Raw genomic sequence first — 25,936 nt, 5'->3', positions numbered from 1 at the left:
ACTAGAGCTTTTCATAAACTTGGCCGTCTGCTACTTGAGTTTCTCTCGCTTCCTCGTATACCCTGCACCAGCAGCTTCATCACCCAAAGTATATTTTCCCCTGCATTTCCCTCTCTAATTACTTACTTCGTTTGATATCAAAACGCCCGTACGAAATATTTCGAAAGTCGGTACGTGGACATACATATGATATATACATATACACAGATAAGACGAAAAACAGTGATGCAGGAGAGCTTATCGACACGCCCGATTGTGCCCATTTTTCGTTTCTCTCTCCTTTATTATCCCCCTTATCTGAATATACTTATTATAATGTACTCCCTGCAGCCGTTGTCTATACATTTTTCCGTACGAACAACTTAAAAAAAATCCCTGCAATGTACAAAAAAAAAGTTTGCAAGTCCTTCTAGCAACCCCTACTCCACATTGTACAACATCCCCGAGCCAACCAAACGGATTCAAACGATCCCCCCCACTTAAAACCCCTCGCTTGGTTACAGCGAAACTAGCCGAGATGTGCCTCGAAGACCCTATAGGAAAAAAAAATTCCCCAAGAGGGGGGATCCCCCAATTAATTCGTCCGTCCCTGTTTCTAGTGCTCGCGCCTGCGCACTCGATCCTTGGCTCGTATATATATATCCACAGGCAGCTTTGGCTGAAAACTCGGCTGGCGTCAAGCAGATAGCCTTACCTACCGTACCCCGCAACATATCCCGGCTGCAGCATGTAACGTTCCCTCCTCACGAGCACTATATGTGTATATATATATATAGCTCCCCTTCGAAAACCGCATGCCGGCGACAGCAGCCCCAGGGTTGTGTGTGCGCGCGCGCGTTCGAACACCAGCTGGTGTGCGCCTTGTACACGTTCTTCGTCCCTCCCTCCTGTCCCCTCCTCGTTTATCGCTCACCGTCTCTCTCTCGCGCGCGTGTTCGGGGAGTCTCCAGCGTCGTGCTTTGAAGTCCCGGGTGCCCCTCGGCAAAGGCTCTCCGTGAGGAGTTCCACAAGGGCTGGCCACCGATCTCTACTTTGACACCGCGCTCATATATTTATATACATCCACACCTACAGGAAGATATCTGTATATACATATATATATACAACTGTATGGAGTATAGCCCACTGAGAAAGAGAGAGAACGAACGTGCTCTGGCTGGCTGTCTTCCGTCGGATAAACGTGAGCAGCTTGCCCGCCTGCTGGCTGGCTGGCTTCCCTCGTTCACGTCGTCTTCGTCGGCCAGCAGCTTGAGGACTGCTGGCTGAATTATTATAATTCCTTTTTATTTTTATTTTCTATTTGTTTGTTATTTTATACAGTCTTTTTTATACGATTTTGGACACTATTGTACACACATCATCGTGTACATGTGCTTAACGCGAGTTTTTTTACCCGAGTGTGGTTTCAAGTATAGTGTGTTTGGTTCGCGCGACCGTTGGGTTGTTTTGTTGGTGATTTTGGAATTTCATTGGTGAATGTAATTTTGCAAAATAAATAGTTATAAACAATATACTGCCAGAGGAATTGAAATATGGCGGATGACGAAGCCGATGGAGCTGAGGTCGTCGACAGTGACCAGAAGCAGATCATCAAGACGGTTCTGAGGGGTCTAGTGCCCGGTGAACGTGTCCTCGTCACCGTGGAAGCTGCCCTGCCGGATATCGTCGTTGTGAGCCTCGAACACGGGACCAAACATTTTCAAGGCGCACTGCTCGATGCTACCAAAAGGTGAGCGGCAAGTTGTTTTGGTTTTCCCAATTTTTATTGGTTTTTAAGATGAAAAGGAGGGTGGAGGAACGATTTCGCGACGAACCGGCTGTTACCTTATCGGGAGGCACCGAGCACGTGCTTTGCGAAAACTTTTCGAATTCGCCCCCTCCAGCCCTCCCCTCTCAAGGTCGGATATATTGAGAATGGGGTTGCTTTGCTCGTTGGCAAGGGTTGTCGCAATACTACCCCGAAGGGTAAAAAGCTTGCGATGTCCCGTTTGTTGTTTTGTAACGATTGGGTTATACACCACGAAAATAGGTTTCCCACGTTATGAAAGCCGTACGTATTTTCGAAATTCTTTCCCACGAATAACGCGAGGAAAATGCTGTGAATCAACGAAAAATGTCGTTTAGTTGATGTCACTGCCACGTGCAATAATGTTGAATTTTTGCAGTTTAGTGTGGTCTTACGTGGTGTTTTGAAAAAATAGGATTTTTTTTCTTAACCACTCGTAGTACGTATAAAAAGCGAAAGTCGTGCGGTACGTATTTTTTTCACGTTTGGACGTTGGCACTGATGAGATTTATTATTGCAATTAAGGGCAAGGAGAGGAAACAAGAGCCTCTCGTCCGTAATGAGTCAAACAGAAAAAAAATGTGTTCTTGACATTTATATCCGCTTGAATCGAATAGTTCATTAGTACCACACGTATGATCTTATAATTAAAGGTTGCATTGCAATTGAATGTAGTTTGATTGAATTTTCATCATCAACTACATTGCACATTAATTAGAGATATTCTAGAGACTAATGCTCGAATGAAAATTTCTTCAACTCAAACTGTAGTCGTCACATAGTAGAAAATGGAAACACGTCATCATCTACGAGATGTACGATTAAAAATATTTAACTTTAATCTAGAGAATTAATTGAAATTGTTGGTTTCTCAGGTTGAATCATTGAATACTTGAACAAAAAATTAACCAACAAAATAATACTGATATCTTTGGTAACGCTATTAATAATAACAACAATAATTGTAATTATTATAATTATAATACTAATAATAATAGTAATATAGATACAGTATAGAATTTAAAAACCAAATATCGAAAACACAACTGATATTAATCAACTGTCACCAAATTTAGTTGCAAGCTGGCGTCGAAAACTGTTTTTTTTATAGAATAGAATCCATTCAAATATTTACTTGATTAATAATATTTGGATGAATAATAGATTTTTTGTAATTAAAAAAGGAAATAGTTGATAAAATTGACATTTCTAATATTTAAAATAAACTTCCCAGAAATAATTTTCAATATGTATCGTATTACTATTTTCTAGAAGAACCCACTTACAATTATAATCAATCGATTTATAAGTCAGCGCACTTGGCAATAATTTTTCAAGATTTTGTTAGACAAGAAATCGAGCAGTTTGCGTGAAACTTGGAAACTTTTTACTTTTTCATGATGAAAAAAAAGCGGTAAGTGGGTTTCTCTGCCTCTTAAAGGTTATAAGTGGGTTCTTCAACCATTGACTTTTAATTATCTTCTGGTGACTCGACCATCTTGTTTGTACTTTAGGATATTGAAGAAAAAGAAGAGGTATGCTTGATTTGCACAACGAAATTTCTCACAGTCAACCGTGAAAAGAGCAAAAGTTTCGAATATTTATAAATCACTCCTATATGTACATCGCATGTTTGTCTAGTCAAAGTAGAATTTTTTCGCGTCTATGATAATTTCAAGGTAAATTTTAATTTGCTAAAGTCGTTAACTTGTACACTTTATCGATTATGCGTTGTGCAGCGACAAAAAACCATTAATCAAAAACATTGTTTAATTAAATTTGTTTCGAAACGATCAATGAAATCAACGATCAAATGATCGAACACGCCCCCTAATGACGACATTTTCCCCCGCAAACAGCGAACAAGGGCGCATTAACCTCCAATCTGTCGGTTCGTGTGCCTGAGAAACTCTAAAAGTGCAGCTTTCAATAGGCACATTTTCAATTACCCGAGTAGCTATACCACCACCACGCCTTTATGTGGGTACATGGGTGCAAAAACGTGCCACTGAGAAACACACATTTTCGTGTGCTTGTACTAATAAGCCCCAACTTTTTCATTGCTTGGTGGTACAGCACAAAACACCCGCGGACGAGTGACGAAGGTTTGCTATTTTTTTGAATAGAGAATCGGAGGCAGAACAAAACGGAAAATGTACCTACTTTTGGTCGTTGCATTCATTCTTTTGTTAGCTCGAAAGGGAGAAAAAAAAAGAAGGAAGGATTCGTGAAAATATATTCGCGCGAGGCGAGGTGTGATTTTTAGCTTCCAAACATATGAAGGCGTGAGGATGATTTCTGAAAAACCACAAATTTGTTTAAACGCGTATCCATTGCCTCATCTCTTTCAAATTGGCTTCTGTAATTTACTTCTTTTGTCTCTTTGAACAATGTCGTTGCGATAATGATAATCACTCCTACATGCATTCACTCTTCTATGGTAACACACAAAGAGCTGCTGAAATTAATTTGTACAAGTATTTATTGAACTATATGGTACAATGTTCATGAGGTGAGGACTGCTAATGATAAGGTAGAGACGAACGTGTTATTTTATCTGGCAGAGCCTTGTTGCTTTCAAAAGGAAAGTGTTTGTCGAAAAATAAAAAATACAATTGTAGTAAAAACTTGATACCTGTTTCGGGAAATACTCGTAACCTGTGCTATGTTTGAAAATAAGATTGCTTGACAATTTTTTGAAACAATCACTTTCCTAATAAATTGGTCGTGTAAGATATTAATTGTAAATTTCATGATTAAAAAAAAATATTGCATTCCTAATTACTGAATCGAATTATTAAATCAAAAGTGTAACTTGAATTTAGAAAAACAATTTGATGGAACAAGTCGAGTATTATCTACGTTCAGTCTTGAAACCTCAGAGGTGCTGTATAAGGTTTTCTTTATCTACTCGTGTATGAAGTTATGAAAGAGGCGAGTCACTGACAACTTGATAACAAAGGAAATCAATCCTGAAAGAGAAAAAAAAAGTTTCGATATCAATGTAAAAAACGTCTCTCAACATAAAACAAGTGGATGAATTCATATACAAAACAATTCAAAATATTTCTTTCCGATGTCATGTGGTTAACTCGAAACTAGATTCAACATCTTTATTAGATCGTAAATAGACGATTCATAAACGGTTACTTTTTTTACTCTGACAAAAATGTAAGGCAATCCCGCACGTTGATTGTGCCCAAAAAGTAAAAAAACAAATGAAAAATTTTGTTAATGTATCATTAAGAAAAAGTAATTACTGATGAATAAAATTCATTCATTAAGTTCATATTCTCTGAGAAAATAAAAAATTGTCGACTCCATCGAGCCTACGTAAGTGTCTGACTTGTTACGGCCCTGAATACCGGATCCACCCAAGACCCGAGAATAACTTTCAGAGCGCGTTACGCTGATATAAATGTTTTAAACACAAATTGCCCCTTCAGTCGAAGCACGATTTATTATTTAATGGTATGATGATTCGATTATTCGAAATTATTTCTCCAGAAAAAACGTGAATTTAAATTGAATTTTGTTCGTTCGGTTTATAAATAATGCAATCACAAAGCATAGAAGAAAAGAAAGAAAAAAAAAAAAAAAAAAAAAAAAAACACACAATAAGCCTGTTCACGTATATAGACAGAAGAAAAACATGTTATGACGGTAGCACGTTCGCAATTCAATAGCAATATACGCGCAAAGGAGTTATTGACGTTTCGTTTCTTTCTGGACAACGTTGTAGTCGTAAAAACGCACGACCTCAACCTTGTGCTGCATTTTGAATATTATTCAAATTACTTTGCAAATACGCACATCGCGCGATTTAAAATTTAATTGACGTCCCGTACTTTATTGTACTCGTATAGATTTTTTTTTACCTAAGAAGTCCCAACTTTGACAGAAAAACTTTAAACATTAATCATCGTAAAATTTTGCCAACCAAGATCTTTGAAGAACAAATGGAAAAAAAAGAAGTTGAAACTCGACATTGTTAACTCGTGATTTATCGTTGCCAGTTGATAAGTTGAGAAGTAGTGGTAGAAGTAGCAGTGACAGTACAAGTACACACGTGTACCCTATAGTAGTCACAGTGGCGTAGAGTAGTTTCGTTGCGAAAGCCTTTTGTTCGTCTCTCTCGTTCTTTGTGTGTCCGTCTTTCGGAGACGAGAGCTTCATTTGTAATTGGAGCGAACTTTCGCCTTAGCGCGTTTTTTTCAATTAGAGACGAGATGGCAGAAAAAACCTTATTTCTCGGAACTCGTTGGATTTCGTTATGAGCCGATGGGTTAAATAAAGAATATTCCGATGACGAGTGTGGCCGTTAATTGAACGTCGCGACAGCGCGAATTTTTTTTTTTTTTTTTTCTTCTTTCGTCCGAATCTGCACGGCTTCGGTTTTTCTATAAATTTAGCCGCTAAATAAAATACAAGGGGTATTCAAACGTAACACAATACATTTTTGTTCTTTTTATTAATTAATATTCATTCAAATTTATCATTAACATGATTTTTGTTACATTCAATATTGATATTCTTTCGAGAATGTATATTTTAACGAAACTCGAAATTTCAAGGAGGCAACGCCACTGCGTGAAATTGTAATTAGTGGCCATTGGTGATTTTCGCAGCAAAATTTTGCATACTTTTACTGAAATAGAATTAATATTCAAGCAAAAGCGCACGAAAATATATTGTTGGAAAAGAAAACATCGGTCAGGTTTGAACACGTATACTTTCTTCGTATATAAAAGCGTAAGCTTACACACATACATATTATGTGAGCCGCTCTACTAGCCGTTTCGAAGACATAAACCTTGTTCCGTGTAATCTGACTTGTTCTCGTCAATATATATGGATATATTTTCATTTTTCATTTTCCTGGTTTAACGCCTGTCTTCATATACATGTATTCCTCACGAGTGATAATATATTGTGCAAAATGAATTGTTTGTTTATTGATACGCAATCTCGTCTGAATTTTTTTTAAACCAACCACGTGCCGGTCTACATCATTTAACAAATACATACACATATGTTTCTAAACTCGATTTGTGAAGAAAATGACACGTTTTCACGCGTGTGAAAAGCTTGGCTGGCTTATCTCTCGCTCAACTCAATGCACTTTATTTACCACCAGAGTTCGTGCCAATTTTTCTCGGTCGGGATGCTCTATTTTTAGTTCCACCGACGTGACGATGATCCATACACCATCACCAAACTTACGACGCAAACCGTATACCCCCGACTAGTTCCAACTGCTTCCCTTTCATTTTTACTCGATAACGCCTATACCTTTTATCGAAATACTTCAACTCATAGTGGAAACGAGGTTACAGCCGATCCTGACTTTTTTCCCCTCGAACCAGGAACAAAATCGGTCGAAATATTCCGCGGTGGTCATATTTCTCAGGCAAAGATCGGCAATGCAGGCACCTCTCTGTGTGCACATTCGTTTCACATGTCCAGTGAGACGGAATTTGCGTGCGCTCGAGCGATACGCGAATTTATCGTCCACTACCCGGAAGTTCCGGACATTCGACTAGCCTATAGTTGTAACGGACGGCTTGATGCGCGGGGCTGAAAAAAAAGGGTCGATCTTGTCATTCCCTGAAAAATAAAAATTAGAGGTTGTAAAATATTTCGATGATTCTATCGCACCCAGGAAAATGTGTGTGTTTATATCATCAGGTTGACGTAAGCGCCGAGACATTTAAAATACATACATATTGCGTGGGCAGTGATGAGTTTAACATTATTATTATTATAATAGGTTTCGACATTTTTTTTTTCATTAATATATTACCTACTTGATCAGCATATTTCACTAAAATTATCAGCGTAGAATTCCTTATCGTTTAATCAAATATATTACAGATAAGACCTCTTTATGACAAGATTATTTTACGAGCACACGTTCCGTTGTATGTGTTATTTGTTTTATAACAAATATTCCGTACATAATACACGGTTCGTATTTATTCTACACTGGCTTGTTTCGCTATCAGTAGCATAATATTTCTGTGAAGGATTTTAATTTTACTTTTTTTTATTTTTTTTTTTTATGATTGTTCGAAGTAACCTCTAAAAACACTGTAGATTAGCATTGAATGTAGGTTGGCACGTACGTAATTCTTTTTTTTTTTTTTTTTTTTTTTTTCATGATAGTGCAAAAAATAAAGAACAATACAAATCATGCGGAATAATGTCATGTGCAATTTAATTGCTCCTTATTTGCATACACGTATACTGACAAATTATTGACATTATTTCAATGCGAATATATTAGGAGCAGATCGAATTATGCACAATACAATGTATTTTATGTGTTCATCAGAAACAATAATTTTAAAAAATAAAACGATGTTTTTTTAATTTTTGATCCCTGGAGCTAAGACTTAAGAATTCCGGTGTATTTTGCGCTTGTAAATCACGACTCTGCTCATAAAACAAGGATTATCCTGAAAAACACCTTACGCTGCGAGCACACAATCGGCGACGCTGATGCAACGAAAATAAAAGTCCCTGCCCGTATTTGTTTCCCGAAGCGCGCGCGCGTGTGTGTGTGTGTATGATATATATGTCAGAGTTGGAAAAAAAGGTTGTCGGTGAATTTTTAACTCTCTGGGTTTCACCCTCGCCCTTGGTAGTTCTGCAACTGCTGGCGCTGCAATAAATCAGCGTGTATATGCTCGTGTAAAACATTATTATTATTATATTTCATTTTTTTGTACTTGGATTTTATGTGAAGCTTGATCCCGATGGATGGGTGGAAACAGCGGAAGGAAGATTTTTTGTACGGATCTGCAAAATGGCGTTTTGATAGGTTGGTATGTATGCGTATTCGCTCCGAGCCGATGCAGAGATTGCGCCCCCTCTAGTCGAAATCAGGCAATATATATATATATTACGACAATAGTATATTGCGTACGAGTTTGCAAAGGCTTCGATTTACGAACCGAGAGGTTTACGCAGGTATACGGTACGAGCCGAAGGCGAGGGCCGTAACGAGGTTCGTAAAGAAGCCTTTTCGAACGAGTTTCGTATACTATTTTTCCGCCTGAGAACCCAAAATCAAGCGGCGAAAGTGCTATTTTGAGGTTAGAAGGCGGATAAAATTCTTGCATGTAAACAAACGGCTTATAGCTGCTAGTGATTGGCTGAATGTGCCAAGCCTGTCAATGTGCCAAGTATGCCAATCACAAGCAGCTATGCGCATATATATATGCTCTAAGCCATTTGTTTACATGCAAGAATTTTTTCCTGATTTTGGCTGGAGAGAGCACAACCTCTGCGTCAGCTCGGAGCGAATAGATAACGAGATGAGTAACACATGGAAATAAAGTTTTATTTGTGCCACGAAAAAATTGCTTATGGGGGAAGCAAATACAAATTAGGAAAAGGAATGCCTGCGATTTCAATTGTTGTTTTTGCGGCGGTATACGTTTTTAGTTTATTCCGGTGATGAAATTTTTATTGTGCCCTCCCAAAGTGATATCTTCTATTAAAAAAAAAACACACACACAAAACAATACTTTCTTGGTTACAACAATGGTACTAGATGCTCGACTAGATGTTATCAACCAGCGAGCACTGGAGTTCATCGACTGACATATACATTTTGTACATACAAAATCAAGATTTTCAAAACTTTTGTACATTTCACAAAAATTACTTTTTTTTTTTAATAGGTTTTTGAATTATTTATTTTTTCGAATTTTTTACCACGCAGCTTACCCGAACCATTTTGCATTTTTTCACGATTATTCGCACCATGGCGCACTTTCATAAGAGAGCGCCACCTCAGGTGAATTACTGAAGCAGACGAAATTCACCAAAACACATGAAAATTATTTTTAAGTCTTTTTTCCAACATTTGTAAGGAGGAATGTTAATTTTTAATAGCCATAATTATCTCTCATGTACAGAATAGTTAAAATATTTTTTCATTAATGACACGATAAAAATAATTATTACGAAACGCTTAAAACTCTACTATCTTTCGTTGATAAGTTTAACTCGCTTGCACAGTCTCGAGAATTAATTATCAATTAATTTATATAATAATTTCTTATGCATTTCATTAACTATTACAATCTGCTATGAAGGTGCTCTTCCAAAATGTATCGCAATTTGAATACCCCTGGAGCAGGAGATAACTCAATGAGGAAAATTTTCGAAAAACTTGCCCCGGAAAGGTGTAGTCACATTTTGCAAAGTTTCAGTAGGCCAGTTCCGGCGCACCTACAATTATTGACGTGGTCAAGTATGAAAAGATGGTGGAACAATTATAATTCATCACCGGAGGTGGTCGTTTGACTGTCAAATTGTAGTTGATGGAAAAAAGTGTTCCTTGAAAGAAATCAATTTTCTCTGAAATTTACGAATTGTACAGTTTAAAACTCTATAAACTGGAATGACTCATAAACATTATTGTAATATGTATGATTTACTGGTTTTTTTTAGTGCGTCAAGTTTCAAAAATAAAATTGTTTCGTCAGTAACTAAAAATAGTTGAATAATTTTCAAGTGTTGAAGCAAAAATAAAAAAATTTCTTTCATACACTATGTTCGTGAAATTCTGAAAAATATTTTTCGGTACCAATGGAATTTTATTTTCGAACCATCTCATTGCATCCACACACACACACCTATAGAAACAAACAGATATTTTTTAGATAAGTATTGTTTCGATAAAGTATTTTTCATAAAAAAATGCATCCTTTACTGGTACAAAACATCATTTAAGAACATTGTGAGGAAGAAAACGTAGAAAAGCACAGAAAGTAAAGTACATCGCGTACCCCTTTGGAGCAAAAAAAAAGACTCTTATAGCAAAAGGAGCGGAAATGCCATTTGAAGCAATGCGTACACACGAGCAGGGATTTCTTTGCTTTTGACTTTGTCCTGATTTTTTAAAACACGCACACACAACTGTCTCGTAAGCACGAGTTTCATGTACGTATGTATACTGATGGTTGCTTCGGGGGAGAAGGATGGTGTCAAGGTCACTTTGGCAGTAAAGAAGGAGGTGGAATACGCCTACATAAGTGATTGACGTCGTGGTTAGACTATTCAACTCCATATGGATACTATGTTGTTAACGGGAAACTTTTAAAATAACTAAAATTATTGACGTATAGCTTTAATTTTATTTGTTGATTTTATTTATGTCGATGTGTTGTGACATGTTGAAGGTTAACACGAGTCTTGAAGTTTATATTTTTATGAGAAGATTGAAGGTTTTTTTTTTTTTCGTTTCCAAGTGTAAGCAGCTCAATGTGTCCAAGATACTAGAGCTCCGATAAATACTTTAAATACTGTAGAGCAAAAAAAATATCCACGACATGTTATTTATGATTTTTAACAACCAGTACTACATTTTATGGAACAATCAGAGTAGAAAAAATGTTTTGAATGCCAAATGAAACTATTTCTAGTTCATTCATTAAATAAACGTGTCACGTTGTACGTAGTTGTTAGTTGTGATTTTATGGAATGTAGTATTAAATGATGAAATAAAATAATACAACAAATATTAAAACATCAAGCATGCTATTACGATATTTTTTTTTTCTATTGCGTACTATTGTACTTTATATGCAGAGAAGTAGTATATTACATATTTTGTAGAAATTTGGCTGCTCTTTTCATTCAAAATATATGCGTTTTGATCAGAAAGAAAAAAAAAACTACCTTTCACGTTTCACTTGGAAAAAATTTCAAAAAACATGATATAAAAAAAATTAGAGTTGGTACGTACAGAGAAAGAGAAAAACATTACATGTACGTATATCTGTGTAATAAAAGTACTATATGTACTTATACATTACACTTGCACGCATCAAAGAAGTAAGCATAGAAATAATTTTGAAAAAAAGAAGAAATGGGTCGGGTGGAGGTACTGCGGGTGAAACGTACAACTCACTTTTTAAAATATACGTAAATATAACGTGAGTACAAAAAGAGAGATACCACGTAAAATCACGCGAATATTTCGCTACATCGATTCTCCGAGCAACGGCATGTATAACTCCTGTGTGCACAGAAATATGTGTATGTACACCGTCGACTTCACATAGAGTTACCTATATATACTGTCAGGATGACGCGAAAAGCCGATTCACTTTTGTTGTTGCGCTGCACGCACTATCCTATGCCTGTAGGTACCGTAACTCAAGCTCTCTTTCTGCTCTGTCTCTCTTTTTCGGCTACGCCCGATTTTGTCCCACCCTCCCTCGCTTTGTACTCGTCTTCCAAGGCGATTTCCCGATGCTGACGCGCTTTGAACTTTTCCGTTCCCTCGTTTCTTTTTTTCACGGCGAAATATATATGATGGAGGCTCGGCATAAAGAACAGGTGATCAGAGATTTCCCGAGCGCTGAAAGGTACCTTTTCACACTTTGGCGAAGGAATAAAAAAAATCGAGTCTTCCTCTCAATGGTCCATCGTTATTTGTATCCCCAATACGTCGCAGGTGATGCATATATAAAATTACACACGTGACGCGTAATAGCCGTCAATAATCAAAGAGTCATTGTAGCAATGTACAAAGACGGGATAAAAATGATAGCTACATACGTGGAAGGGGCCATGTTTTACTACCCGATGATAAACAAAGTATTAAAAAAAGATATACGTTTTCATTTTTAGTGGCGTCATATTCGAGTCATCGATATGGAGGTTAGCGGATGACTGTCCTATGGAAAGGTAAATTTCAGGTGTTTCTACAGCAAAATCTGTAAAAATGCATATGCTTAATAATTGTCAATTTGTCGTACATCGAAGCAAAGAAAGTCGTGCGCACCTGCAATTGCACCGTATACATTGTAAAACCGATGGCAACATTAAAACATTTTTTTTGTTTGTAAGGCCCACATTTATTTTGTCGATGTAAAACAAGTGCAAAAAGATCCTCAAATCTATGTACATGCAATTATTTATTCTTTTTTTTTTTTTTTTTTTTTTTTTTTGTTCATACACATCTTTATTAAGTTTTACGTACACTCGTATATTTCACCTATACACCAGAAAAGAAAAGAGAGAGAGAGAGAGAGATGTTCATAGCGATAAACATCGTAGCCCTGGCTTGAAATTAATTATTCCTCGTTGAAATTTTTCAGAGAGTCACGCTCTGCGTCCTTCTCCGTGAAGACTCCTCTCTTCTCTTTTTCTCTCCCTTTCTGTTCACTTGCAAGGGAAAAAAAAAAAAAAAAACAAGAATGATCTTTGTGTACAGCGTGTGCAAGTCCATAGGCGGCGGGATATACCGGACCAGCAAGAAAACGCAGCTTTGTAAAGCTGACGATCTTAGGCTACCTTATACAGTAGTCCAGCTGGTTTTATGACCATACAGCTGTACACACACATGTTTACGCTACCCTATCCGACGTCACTGTCTCTTGAATCTTTTTCTTTTTTTTTTTTTTTTTTTTTTCCTCTTCTTTCTTTATGAGGCCGTGTGAAATTATACCAAGTACGGGATGAATTAGTTAGGGTTTCGCATTGCTGGGGCAAGGACACGGCTACCGTGAAAAACTCGAACCGAGGGTGTTTGACGCGCCTTATAGTTCCTAAAGAATTATTTACTGCACAAGATTACGTTAAGACTACAGACAAGACTGTATATGTTACTAGAGGTGAACGGTTACTTTTTTTTAACAGAAAAAAAAAAAGTATAGTTACAATGAATATAAATATACTATTCCATCAATTTTTAAAGAATTTTTATTTTGTTTCGCAACGTTATTTAATAACCATAAAATCGTAAAAATTACCTTCGAGTTGTTTCTTTAAATAAAAAAATAAAAAAAAAACTACTAAATCACGTGACTCGTTACAGTATGACATAACATACGTATGTATTACGTGTTTCAAAAAAAAAAAGTCGTAATTTCGGCCAGTAATAACAAGGATGAATAAAAAATGACGATCGGGAGTACAGTTATAGATCCAAATCTTGCATACATAAAACGTACGTATGAGTTGTCGCGTGTGGCATTTAAAAGAAAATATATACATGTTCTGAAGGAGGAGGCTAACTTTTCCGCTCAACCTCTCGTCATTGAAATATATACATACACGTAAGAGCGAGTTTACGGGGTAAGCCGCGCTGCCGCGTGCTTTGCTTTTCTATCGGCTAACTTATAGCTGTTCATGGGTCCCGAGCTGAGTTGCAGTACACGGCCATTGATATGCGCAACGAGAGCCGGGAGTTGCGTCGCCTTTTTTGCCAACTCGGAGCGTCTCTCTATTTGTGCAGTCTCGAAGCTAAAAGCTGTCTCTCTTTCCCTGCGGCTGCTTCGAATCAGAATTGCGAGTGCAGGAAAACCACGAGTCGAATACATTACACGTGCACTTGAGTGCGCGCACGATCGTTTGGTAACATTTAAATTACATGGAAACGATTTGGACGATGGAATTACAATTTTCGTAACGTCGAGGCAAACTGCATGAGAAACAATATTTATGAACGTTGGAGCAACGAACCAAATCAACGCGCACGAATCAGCTCTAATCAAACGTCGTATATGATTTTCGACAGCGTACTGAATCCATAGGTGTATACATGTAGCCTTTTCAGTTGTCTCAATCACTTCGGAATGAAATCGTTTGGTTCGATACGCAACTGGTTACAATCAAGTACTTGTCAAAGTCTCGATTTGATTATTTCTTCGATATCCCTGGACTATATCGTGCCAACTGAATTTTATAAAAAATACAACGATTTCAACTTACGCTTTGAAAGTATGTATCGAACTGTAGCTGACGACTTCGACATACGTCTAGCACCTCGTCTATGTAAATATATGCTGGTGTGATATTGTTTAATCATGATAAACATGAAATCTAAATGAACTTCTGGTTTAAGAGTATATTTGAGGGGAATTGGAAGCAAAGAAAGCATTTTGTCGCTCGGCTTCGAAAGAGAGTTAAAAGTTACGAAAAAAAATAAAATAAAATACAACAACTTTTTCATCTCCAAGCTTTTCTCTCAGCTTTCAGCCGCACCTGCAGGTCCAATCGATACGCTCCGATTAACTCTCCGCCATAACTTTGCAAACAGAAAAAAAAGTTACTCCACCACCTTTCCCGTGCTATAGGACGTCATCCGTGACTCAAACTCTCTGTCCCGATAAAACAGACGGTTGGTCACCTTCATCATTTATTCGCCATTAGCATCAGCCACGCGAATAAATAAATAAGCGAAAATCCGCGGCATAGGGCCAACGAATAATTCGCTGACGCTCGCCGATCGACACGCGCCCACGCGTCGGCCAATCCAATTAACGTAGTCCCCGAAATAAAACCACCCAACGATGCCGCAATCCGGACGTAAAACGCTCCAGTTTTTGTCTCCGCGCTGGAGTGGAATGAAAAATAAAATGAACAAAAAAAAAGAACCAGGATTATTTCGGATGCGCTTTTGCCCCACGTATATTATATACTTGCACCCGAAACGAGTATACATCGACCGGTTTTCGGATGCTATAGACAATAACAAAGGCTCCTTCTATATATTATCACACGCACAGGAGGGGTATCTATAGCTGTGCCGATGTGGGCGGATTCTCTCACGCGACGACTTCATTTCGAGAGACACTTGGAAAAGTTCTCGGCGGAGAGTCCTCTGTGACTACACACGCCCCGAGAGAGCAGCTTGACGCCTCGCGCGCGCACGTGCTGATGCCTCGCCAGTTACACGCGCATGCACCCACCCCCTGTCTCGAGCTCGCTTCGACGAAACGCTGAAACTCGCGATATTAATAAGCTCACCGCGGAAAAGTAGCTCCATTTAGATTTCTCAGTGTTATTCTGAACGGGGTAACAAGAAGTATGGTGCTGCTTGAAAAATATAAATTAAAGATCCATATCTTAATTATACCATGTGGGGTGGTGGGGAGGGCAGATTAAATTGGATCACGCGCGTTTGACCTTGTGCATATACGATTGGAGCGTCAAAGAGGCTAAAATTACAATGTATTGTCGCGTTATATATATATATTATACAGTCAAGAGCGAACACACGAGCGGGGCACCATGTGCTGACGCGAGGAGATCCCCCCAACCCCCACTGACCGTATATACATGTATATAGGTAGAGTCGAGCACGTGCGCTGATGGATGTACTCCGTGTCATTTTTCGCAGAGTCAGCGCCATAAGTGGCCCATCTAATCGTTTTTAAGGGTCCGCATCGATATGTACGCTACATGTGTATAATGTATTGGCACACATAGCCCCTTGGTTTGGTTTTTACTTTGGTCCTTTTGTTTCGGAGCGTGAAATCCAATGGAAATAACGCAGCCGTGTGTGCGTAGATTATGCTCGCGCGGTTAGGGGGCGAAATGGGAAAGAGGAGCCAAAACGGGCATGTATATATAGTACATACACATGTACAGAAGTAAAAGGATGGGGGTTTCGGCCCATTGTCGTTTGCGAAGAAGAGGAGAAAAGACAGATAGAGGGAGTTGACATCATGAATTTCAAATAAGAGTTTCGACCCAACCCCCCTTGAATAACTATTAGGGTACCACCACTATATACTATATGTGTGCACTGTAGCTGCTACTGCTGCTGCTACGGCAACGCCTTGAAATTCCAGTTGACACGCCACGTTGTCGACGTTATGTTGTGTACTATATAGGCGCTCGTGGGGACGCCGAGCCCTTGCCTTTTTGTGTACGTGATGTGTAGGGGATGGCCTCCCGCTTGGCTTCTACTTTAATTAAAGAAACTGATCTGCGCTTCGCGTGAGCTCATTGTGCCTGTAAATCAGAGCGTTGATTCGGTGTTGAGCGACGCGGATTGTAAATGCTTACTTCCCGGTGGATTTTATTGTCCTCGGAATTACATACTCATTCATGTACTTGCCACGTTTGGACAACGCGTTTGGAATAATAAAAAAAAAAGATTTTCTTTTTTTTTTCTCAATGATGCATTGCACTGGTTGACTGTGCGACTGTTGTAATCGACTCTCGTCATTGGTTTATTACAAGACAAGAGTATTCTATAATTTATACATTAAATACCAATGATAAAGTGACATTGTTCATTGAAAGGTTGATTAATCGAAAATTTGTGTTGAATCGTAGGTAAGAACAGCGAGCCATTAAAAAGTAATATTTATCGTTAATTAATATACGATTGAGTCGATACGTGTTTCAATAATGATTATTTGTGATTAAAAATGAATGGGTAGTTTTTAACTTTTACATCCACTATGTATGCCTGGAAATGTACGTTTACAAACATATACACTTACGTGCATACATCTCATGTTCATTTTCATGCTTACATGCATATACTTTACGTACGAATATACAACGTACATACATGAACCCGCATGATGCTTGGCCTGGTTCTTATTTTGGAGTTTTGCATCGTAAATCGCTGTTCCAAAATAGAATTCAAAACATTTTCATGCATGCATGGCTGAATCTCATGATGAACAGGTTTTCATTTCGGTATAGTAGGCTATATATATTTTGCTCAAGAAACTTTATTTTCTGATATCAATTCTGGCCATTTTGTCAATTTATGTGGCCATTTTGTCATACCAGAGTATATAACATTATACATAAGAATCAGGACAAGCATCATGCGGGTTCATGTTAGGTCGTGGATTGGCACGCGGGAGACCGTGGTTCGATTCTCGGCCAGTGCGATTTTTTCGGGCAAGTACCTCTGTGATTTTTCACCACGCAATGCTCCTCGAGGAGGGTTGAGGCGACCTCCTCGCAGCATAACTGCCTCATTTCCCCCTCCCAGTAATGGGAGGCCTCCCTCATCCCTCTTTCCCTTCCTTCTCCAAAGTGCCAAGTGCCCATAGTAGTGCCCTTATTAAAGGAGCCGGACGTAGAGCAGTATAATATATATATACACATACTTAAAAGACATATTAGAAAGAGTACCTTATTCCTAATTTTAACACCAATAGTATAGCTTCAGACGCCAACAAATTTTAACAAAAAGCCTGTTTTTCCTCTAAAAATTTATCAAACAAATAAATAAATTGATTTGTGAAACTTATTAAACAATATGTCATAATTCTTATATGTATATGTTTTACTCTTACAGACTGCTATTCCGATAGTCTTTTTAACAATTCATAATATAATTTTACCTTGAAAATAAATAGTGAAAACAAAACTGTTAACTAAATATATTAAAAATTTAGAGGACAAAACACCTAAATTCTTACGCAATTAAAAGCAGCGTTGCAGTGGTTTTTTAACAGTTTAACTACAGTAGTATTTTACCTGAAGTATATGAATAAAAGCGTGAATTGAATGAGTATCTGCATCTACTCCTGCTATTTATTAAATGTAATCTAACAATTAGGAAATTAAGTCTTGGAGAAAAAAAAAAAAAACGCCAAGTATTAGGCTGAAACAAAGATACGTAACATCTCCACCTGTATATACTAACGCTCGATTGCAGAGGGTGAGCCATAAATTTATATCGGTCTCTGACAAAAGGCACCATTTTGCGTCAAAAAGAGGCCCATAGCACAAAGGGAAGCCCGGCTATTAGGAGCAAAAGAACGAATGCCCGAAAAATCGACACTTACCAGCTTGCAGTCCCCAAGCCGTACGGGGGATTAAATTGTATAGCTGCCAAGCGTAAAAGTCCCGAGCTGAGGCCCCGTCACCTTTTTTTTTTTTTCTCTTCCTCCTCCCCCTCCTTTTCTCTTTCTTGACCAGCAAAAGAAAGAAAAGGAAACGATCCGAGGAGCGTCCCTAAACGCATACATTTTTTTCTCTTGAGCCGCACAGATGTATATACACGCATCATAGTGTAGTAATGACGGCTCGAAAAGTGATTTTGGGATTTTAGTGTTCTCTTTTCTCCTCCACCTCCTCGTCTACTTTTTTTTTTTCGCACTGACGAGACGCAACGCCACACGGAGCCGCCTCCGAGAATTCACAGACAGGCTCTACATACCCGGATCTGATTTGGTGCCGCTTTGCAAATGAGCGCAACCTTTTTTTTTTTTTTTTTTTTTTTTTTATGAATTTCCTTCCTATAGATACAGACCTCGGATACACCCAAAAATCGAATAAAACAAAGATGAGGCAAAGAGAAAATCGTTTCGTTTGCAGCAATTAAAAAAATTTCCGTCATCAGCGACTAGACTATCGCCCCCATCAGGGCAATGTGATTTAAAGCCAAACGAGTATACCTACGTGAAGTCCAAATCCCATTCGTCCATCAATTTTCATTACGCGGCTGTTTCTTTCCGTGCCCGTCTCCTATTCTCCTTCTCTCCCGTGCGTGCATTCCCATCTCCGCAATCCACGCCGAAAGCTTGTCCCTCGGAAACTTCGACACGCACTTTGGAACGAATGCAAATTGAGCCCAGTCTCGGCCCGACCACTTTAGAATGCCCAGAGGGACTTTTGCTCGTCACTCCCTTGCCTGTATATATACATACGTATACGTGCAAAGGGAAGCCCTCGAGTAATCACGCGACGAGCATCGCATCCTTTCAAAAGGCATTCTTCCGTTTTTATCTTTTCTGTCTCCTCTCACTTGGAAAATGAAAGATTGGCACTCATTGGGTATATACGTGCGTTTTACCTTTTCTGCGACTGTCTACGTCTGATGGATAAGCGTCGAGGTTTTGAACTACTTATTGCGGATGTAATCTCTTTCTGGGTGGATCGATATGCTGCTCTCGTCGAAAAAAGGAAGCTCAAAAAAAAAAAAAAAAAAAAAAAAAAAAGCTACGGCTGTCAAGTCAGTTCCACGGCTATACGTGCACGCCCGTCAATCTAACGAAATCTGACGAGCTTTCATGTACAAATTTTACAATCGAGTCTCTCGCGCCTCGGAGAGCACGTATCCACACACACACACACACACACACACACACACACACACACACACACACACACACATATATATATATATATATATATATATATGTATATATGCATGCGCGCGTGTACGCAGAACATCAAAGACCCATCCGTTTGATGATGAGGGGGAATAGGCAAAGAGTTATTAGAACGCGCAGGCGGGTGGGAAATCTTTTTTTTTTTTTTCGCCGTAATTTCCAGCTGAGATTTCTGTTATTTGTATTTTTCTCCAATGGACATTTTTTCTTCTTTTGTTTTTGTTTTTGTTTTTTTTCATGCATGAATCACCACGCTATCTTCCGATACCGCGCGTGAGTCATCCTTTCGCCTCACCTTTGTTTTTTTGTTTCATCGTTTCAAGTACTCCTGCAAAATAGAGTAGTATTACCCATATATACGTATTGTCATTTCCCAGCCAATGTCAATTTAATCATCCCACATCGATAAACACATTTCTCCATGGCGAGATCCACAAAAATCAATTACTCGTGCCAACTCCGTCTCTCTGCGTACGTATTAGTTTGTAAAAAATGGCCAAGTGTCGCTCGAGAGCACGTAACGAGCTTCGTATGTATATTAGGTACGCGCATCCTTTTGATTTTTCCACGCACTCCGTATCCGTGTACATCTACGCACTCAAGTGTCGTACCGAGATGGCGTGTGTGCACGCGTGTTCGTCCCTTTGTTTCGCGCGCGGAGCGTGGGAAACCGGGAGGAGGAAAGGTATACATGCAGGTACAACTTATTCCGAGGATATGGACGCAAAAAACGAAATAAAGAGCGTCCGTGGCAAGGAAAAAATTTGTTGCGCAATGAATGCCCCGCAGAGAGATATGTGTCAAAGAACGAAACAATAAAAGAAATAAAACAACCCAGCTCGGATTTTTGCGCGTCAATAAAGGTATATATATGTGTGTACAATACGCGCTCGAAATATTTTTCTTCAATGTCGCGCGGAGCTCCCAACTTTTTTCGTTTTATTCCTTCATCAACCCGATTTGGAAAAACTCACAAGCGTACATGAAACAACCAAAAAATAATTTACTCTCTGTGCCACCCCCTCCCCCACCCTCCACACACATACATAAACTCTAAATTTTAAATAATGATAAGTACACAACTTTTTTTTGAAATATAGTGATTATGTGCACCATTTAAGTTAGTTGGTTGACTTATTGTTGGGATACCAATTGAAATAACGTGTGCGCGGGCTGTACAATTATATCTTCATTCGGATTAAGATCGAGCGTTGAATCACCGATAAATATATTTAAAATTAATTAATTCATATTGATCCGGTGCGAATAAAGACGATTCCTAATTTTTTCTACCATTTCAAATTTAGAAATATATATATATATATATACACACCCGCGTATATATACATATAAGTAGGCCGCAGTCGATCCATCTTCTCTTGGCGACATAGCTGAAAAGCCAAAGCACATCATCGTATAGCGTCCACTACGTGGATCATCATCATCATCCCCCGCCAGCAAGGGCATGATGTAACAAACCCGGGGGGGGGGGTTATCTTTTCTTCATCCGTCCTCTTCTATATACAAGATATCTCCTTTGCTCGTCTGCCTCGTGCGTATAATATGTTATATATATATACGTCACACATGCGTATGTACGCCCACGCCTCGCGAGTCCCTTTCTCTCCGCTTGGCGGATGTGCGAATGGGTGATGGTTGGCGATGAAACGGATACACACACGCGCGCCCGCGTACCCGTCAAAGGCCGCGAGAGCGCGTTTCCATTCAGCAACGCGAACAGGAAACGCCCCTATATATATATACTTACACCGCACGTGCGTGTGCTAAAACGTACACCAGCTCGACTCTATATTACTTATACGTGTATATGTAGTCGCGAGGGCAAACGACTCGTGTTTCAAGGGACGTTAAAGAGCTTCAGGAGCTACAAGTATATATAATATACACGACGGCGCTGAAAGTCAAATGATGCGCACATGTGATTTTTACCCGAGAAATTCCGGAAGGTCGATCGACAAACAGCTCCCGATTGCATATTATATATATGCGTGCAGGCATTTGGACTCCCCGGACTACGAAGAACCGCATCAGCCGACGTAAGCAGACCGAGGAGGGTCGGATGCACAGTGTGGTGGTATAAGGCACCGTAAAATTGACCCGCCGATGGGGATGTTTTGCCCCTCCGTTGGGGAGAGGATCCAATGTACATCCCTGGATGAGGAACTAAGTTCCAAAAGAGGGGGACGACGAATTTAATTGTCCTGAAAAATGTTGGCAACAGTACATATATAATATGTTGCGCGGGCGCGGGTGCAAGGGTTCAGAGATGTAGGGTTGTTCCTTTGACGACGACGAAGTTTCGGGCGGGTAACGTGAGACGAAGATTCGAGCTGGTCGCGTTTCGGCAGGGTAAATCCGTACAGCGGTATAATAATTTATGGCCGCTCGGAGAGAATAGCGTGTTGTGTATGGTAATGAGCTCGAGATTGCAAACGGTCTTCGTGGCCCCATGGCTCTTGGATTACGTGGATGCTCCCTGTGTACAAGAGCTTAGACGGGCGACCCGTGTGTGCATGTGGCTACCCATGTATAAATACACGGAGTTTTAGCGATAAAACAAAACAAAAAAAAAAAAAAAAGGTATATACCTGTATAATAACAGCAGTTGTCGATCGTCGCTGTAGCCCCTGAACGACAAAGCAGCTTCTTCCCGTGTCCGACAGTCGTCGTCGATCACCCCCTTTTTTTTCTCTTCGTTCTTTGATACTTTTTGTACCCGCTGAAATTCGCCTATTAGCGGTAACGGAATGGGATTCACACGTGCGTGAAACGTCAGAGTGGCCTGAAATGAAAAAAAAAAAAAAAAAAAAGGCAAAGGACCGCTAATGAATCAAGCACAGCTGACGTGACCCTTCGCCCCCCCCCCTCCGGTGTGTACATATATATGTAAGTCCTCTCGTCCGAGTGAAAGATGGACAAATGAGTTTCTGCGGTCGCGTAAAAGGGTATATACATATATACATACAATATCGGAGTGTCATTGAAATCCCGAGTGTAAGTGCACAAGTGCTCGTGGTTTTTCTTCTTCCCCCCCCCCTCCCTTGTGGTACGTGGAGCTTTTATTTTTTTTTTTACTTTCCATCTTGCGCGAGTCGTCGACATTTTGCAACTCTCGCCTCTCATCCCATATGTACCAATCCGAGTATCGCACAATATCGATCCCTCAACTCGCGCGCGACAGTCTTGCACGCGTATGTAAGTATGGGTGAGCATATAATGCAAATGATCCACGGCACCCATTGTTTTCGCTCACCAAGAAGCTTATAGCCCAAATACCACGTATAGGTCCGCGTGTCTGAGATCATTCCGTACAAAATTCTCCGAAGCAAAATGTCATTATTCACAATACATCAGGCAATACAGAGGGTCGTGCATGTGTATTACAGATGGCGCAATGGCGCCGCGCACTATCGAACGGTGACGTGTCTCTCACAGGTTGGCTCGTATAATATATATATATCGCAAAAAGAGCTTGATCTTACTCGGTAAAAGAGATCAGTCGCATATCATCCTGCATATAGATTGATTACCCTCCCCCTGTACAATAATAAACGTGTGTGTGTGTGTGTGTGTGTGTGTGTGTATGTGACGTGGAATCCTCCCTCTGTGTGTGTGTGTGTGTGGAAGGGCTCGACGACGACAAAGATGCCTCCCGAAAGTGGGAGTGGACATACATTACGCGGAGTGGAGTGTACACGCGCGCACTTGGGATCCTCCTCTTGAGAGATGACCTTATAAGTATTATCTGCTTAGTCGAGCTTTTGAACGATGAACAAAAAAAAAAGAAGGGGAGGCTTTTGCCTCTACGTGTACTTACACTTGGACATGCGGAGCAAAAGTGGCATGCCCTTCCCTATATGTATCTACACACATAGGATAGGGACGCGGGTAGTCGGTAAATTTTTTTGCTCTCCCGTTAACTGGCGGCTACTCATACATACATACATATATATATATATATATATATATATATATATATATATATATGTAACGCGTACTTTGTTGCATACATATACACGTTTGCGTGCACAGACAAAGAGCATATCATCTCCTTTGGGCTATATGCCATACCTATATAGTGACCATCGCATGTGTGCAGGTACATACATTGCATATGCAGTGTTATTATACACGTTATGCTATGTTCTATGTGCACAGCTGCGGGTACAGATAGATCCGTACCTTGGAGTACTCTATAATATATACACGTGTAGTGTACACGCGTAACGAGTCTATGAGTGCGTATATACATATATGTACAGATGTACATAGCTATTGGTTGAATAAATAACGATAAGAGAACGGAGGAAAAATTTATTGGACTGCTCACGTTTATTGGACACATGCCTATATATATACATCTACGGGGATCTCTTTTGTTCTCCGTGCCGAGTTTATTTGTCAAACCGATATTGTGTTGAGCTTATCTCTCTCTCTCTCTAGCGTCTCATGCTTTGTGGGGTATTTGTTGTCTGTGAATGCACGGTTGAACTGGTTTGGCGGATCAATTGCCGAGAATCAGGATATACGAGTCATTCGAATGCAAAAAAAAAAAAAAAAAAAAAAAACACTAGGAAAATGACAATCACCGGTGCAAGAAAACGACGCGTGGATCCATATATCCCGGGATTCCCGTGATTCTTTCTCGATTCGTCGGTCAAAAAATGGTCAAAATTTCCCCTTTGGTTGTTAATATCCGTCCACGCACGCAAAAAGCAAAACTTCCCGTGTGTCTATACGTACAGAGAAGAGAAACTCTCTTCCCCTCGCACGTACACGCGTGATAAATATCCCTCCAAAGGTTGCGTCCCCAAAAGTTTCGCGCTCGAGTAAAAAGTGCGCATCAGGCAAGGAAAAAGTCGAGCCGGGAGGAGGAGGAGGAGGCCATATGTGTCCGCAGTCTCCGAGAGAATCTACATCCCGAGTCTATATATATACATTGGGTACAAAAGCCTCTCGGAATCGTGGCTTTTTCTGCTGACCTTTCTTCCTCCCGGGAAAAATTGGCTTCATTAGCAGCCTAATGGGGATACCGTCCCTCTTGCAAAAAAGGGGGAGTGGGGCCGCGGGGGTCTCACCGACCCCCTATTTAGAGTATAATTATCATACACCTACTTGCCGGAAGTTATATTACCGAGAAAAGTCTCTCGGTGAATATGATAATGGAAATTAAAAAAAAAAAGAGTTTGGTATTTGTACTTCTTACGATTTGGTTGTTTGTATGTATTGAATACGTGTGCGAGGCATACACCCCCAGGGATGTGGACGCGCACTCTATTTTTCTTTACGATGCAAGTAACTCCTTGCGGATCTCAATTAACCTCTCGAGAGCGGAGAACCTTTCCAGAAAATTAAAGTACACCAGATGTTGGGGGAAAAAACATGTAGAGCGGCAGAGAAAAAGGCAGCCAGGGTTGATGAATTTATCGCGTTTCGCTGCGCAATAACCCACTCGTCCCCTGTTCTCCACCCTTCGGATGGTTACACACCGATGCGCTCGGGTATACAGTTGCACCCATCAACTTCCTCCGTACGAAGTTTCTTGCGCTTAGCTCCTTCCCGGTCAAAAAAGCTATTGTTAAGATTCTCTTCCCTATACGCTTTCCAAAAGATCGATCGGGCTGCTTGTATAGGTTTTACATGTGATGCACGGGCAGCTGCTCTGATTCCCCCGGGTGTGGAGGAAAGGGGTTCCTGCTTTTTATAGAATCGGAGCGACGTTATCCTGTTTGAAAATAACAAAAAAAGGATGATTCAAGGATCGAGGATTCGCGAGGAGGCAAAAAGAAATCGACTGTACTCGACACAACGAATAGAACGAGTGTTTTCATCATTAAACGTTTCTATATTTGGGTACACAGCCCGTCGGATTCAATGGATTTTCGTTGATATACAAACCGAACCATATTATATGAAATACGACAATTGTTATGTACCTAGCGAGATTTACTCGAATATCATAATAATAATAATAATAATAATAATATGTTTGCGATAAGGATTGTTTCGCATAAAGCTACCCAACAGCCGTAACAAAAGTTATAACGGACAATAAGTATAAGTACTTGCGCAATAACGCACGCTTTGCAACGATGGCTGAGCCCTATTTGAAATCCTAGACATGTAGCGCGTGTATACACCTAATAGGGGTTTCGAGGGCGAAGGCGTATATATCCTCTCGAAGTGAAAAGAAAGGGCGAGTCGACTCTATACACTACGATTCGGCGTGCAT

At 39.7% G+C, this 25,936-nt stretch overlaps 1 protein-coding gene across 1 annotated transcript in view; it reads left to right on the top strand.

The window, feature by feature from the left end:
* Positions 1–718: 718 nt before the first annotated feature.
* The window catches only part of LOC106637373 (uncharacterized), a 36,851-nt gene continuing 11,633 nt past the window's right edge, over positions 719–25,936 (top strand). The window contains exon 1 of the mRNA XM_014350140.2: positions 719–1,729. Coding sequence (XP_014205626.2) covers positions 1,533–1,729 — 197 coding nt within the window. The 5' untranslated portion in view covers positions 719–1,532. The remainder of the gene's footprint in view (positions 1,730–25,936) is intronic.

The sequence above is a fragment of the Copidosoma floridanum genome, unplaced genomic scaffold (genome assembly GCF_036245765.1).
Source record: "Copidosoma floridanum isolate Cflo_tuat_1 unplaced genomic scaffold, Cflo_Japanese_pri ptg000012l, whole genome shotgun sequence".
NCBI lineage: Eukaryota > Metazoa > Arthropoda > Insecta > Hymenoptera > Encyrtidae > Copidosoma > Copidosoma floridanum.
Note: the sequence above shows the minus strand (reverse complement) of the source record. Positions and strands in the feature narration are given on the sequence as shown.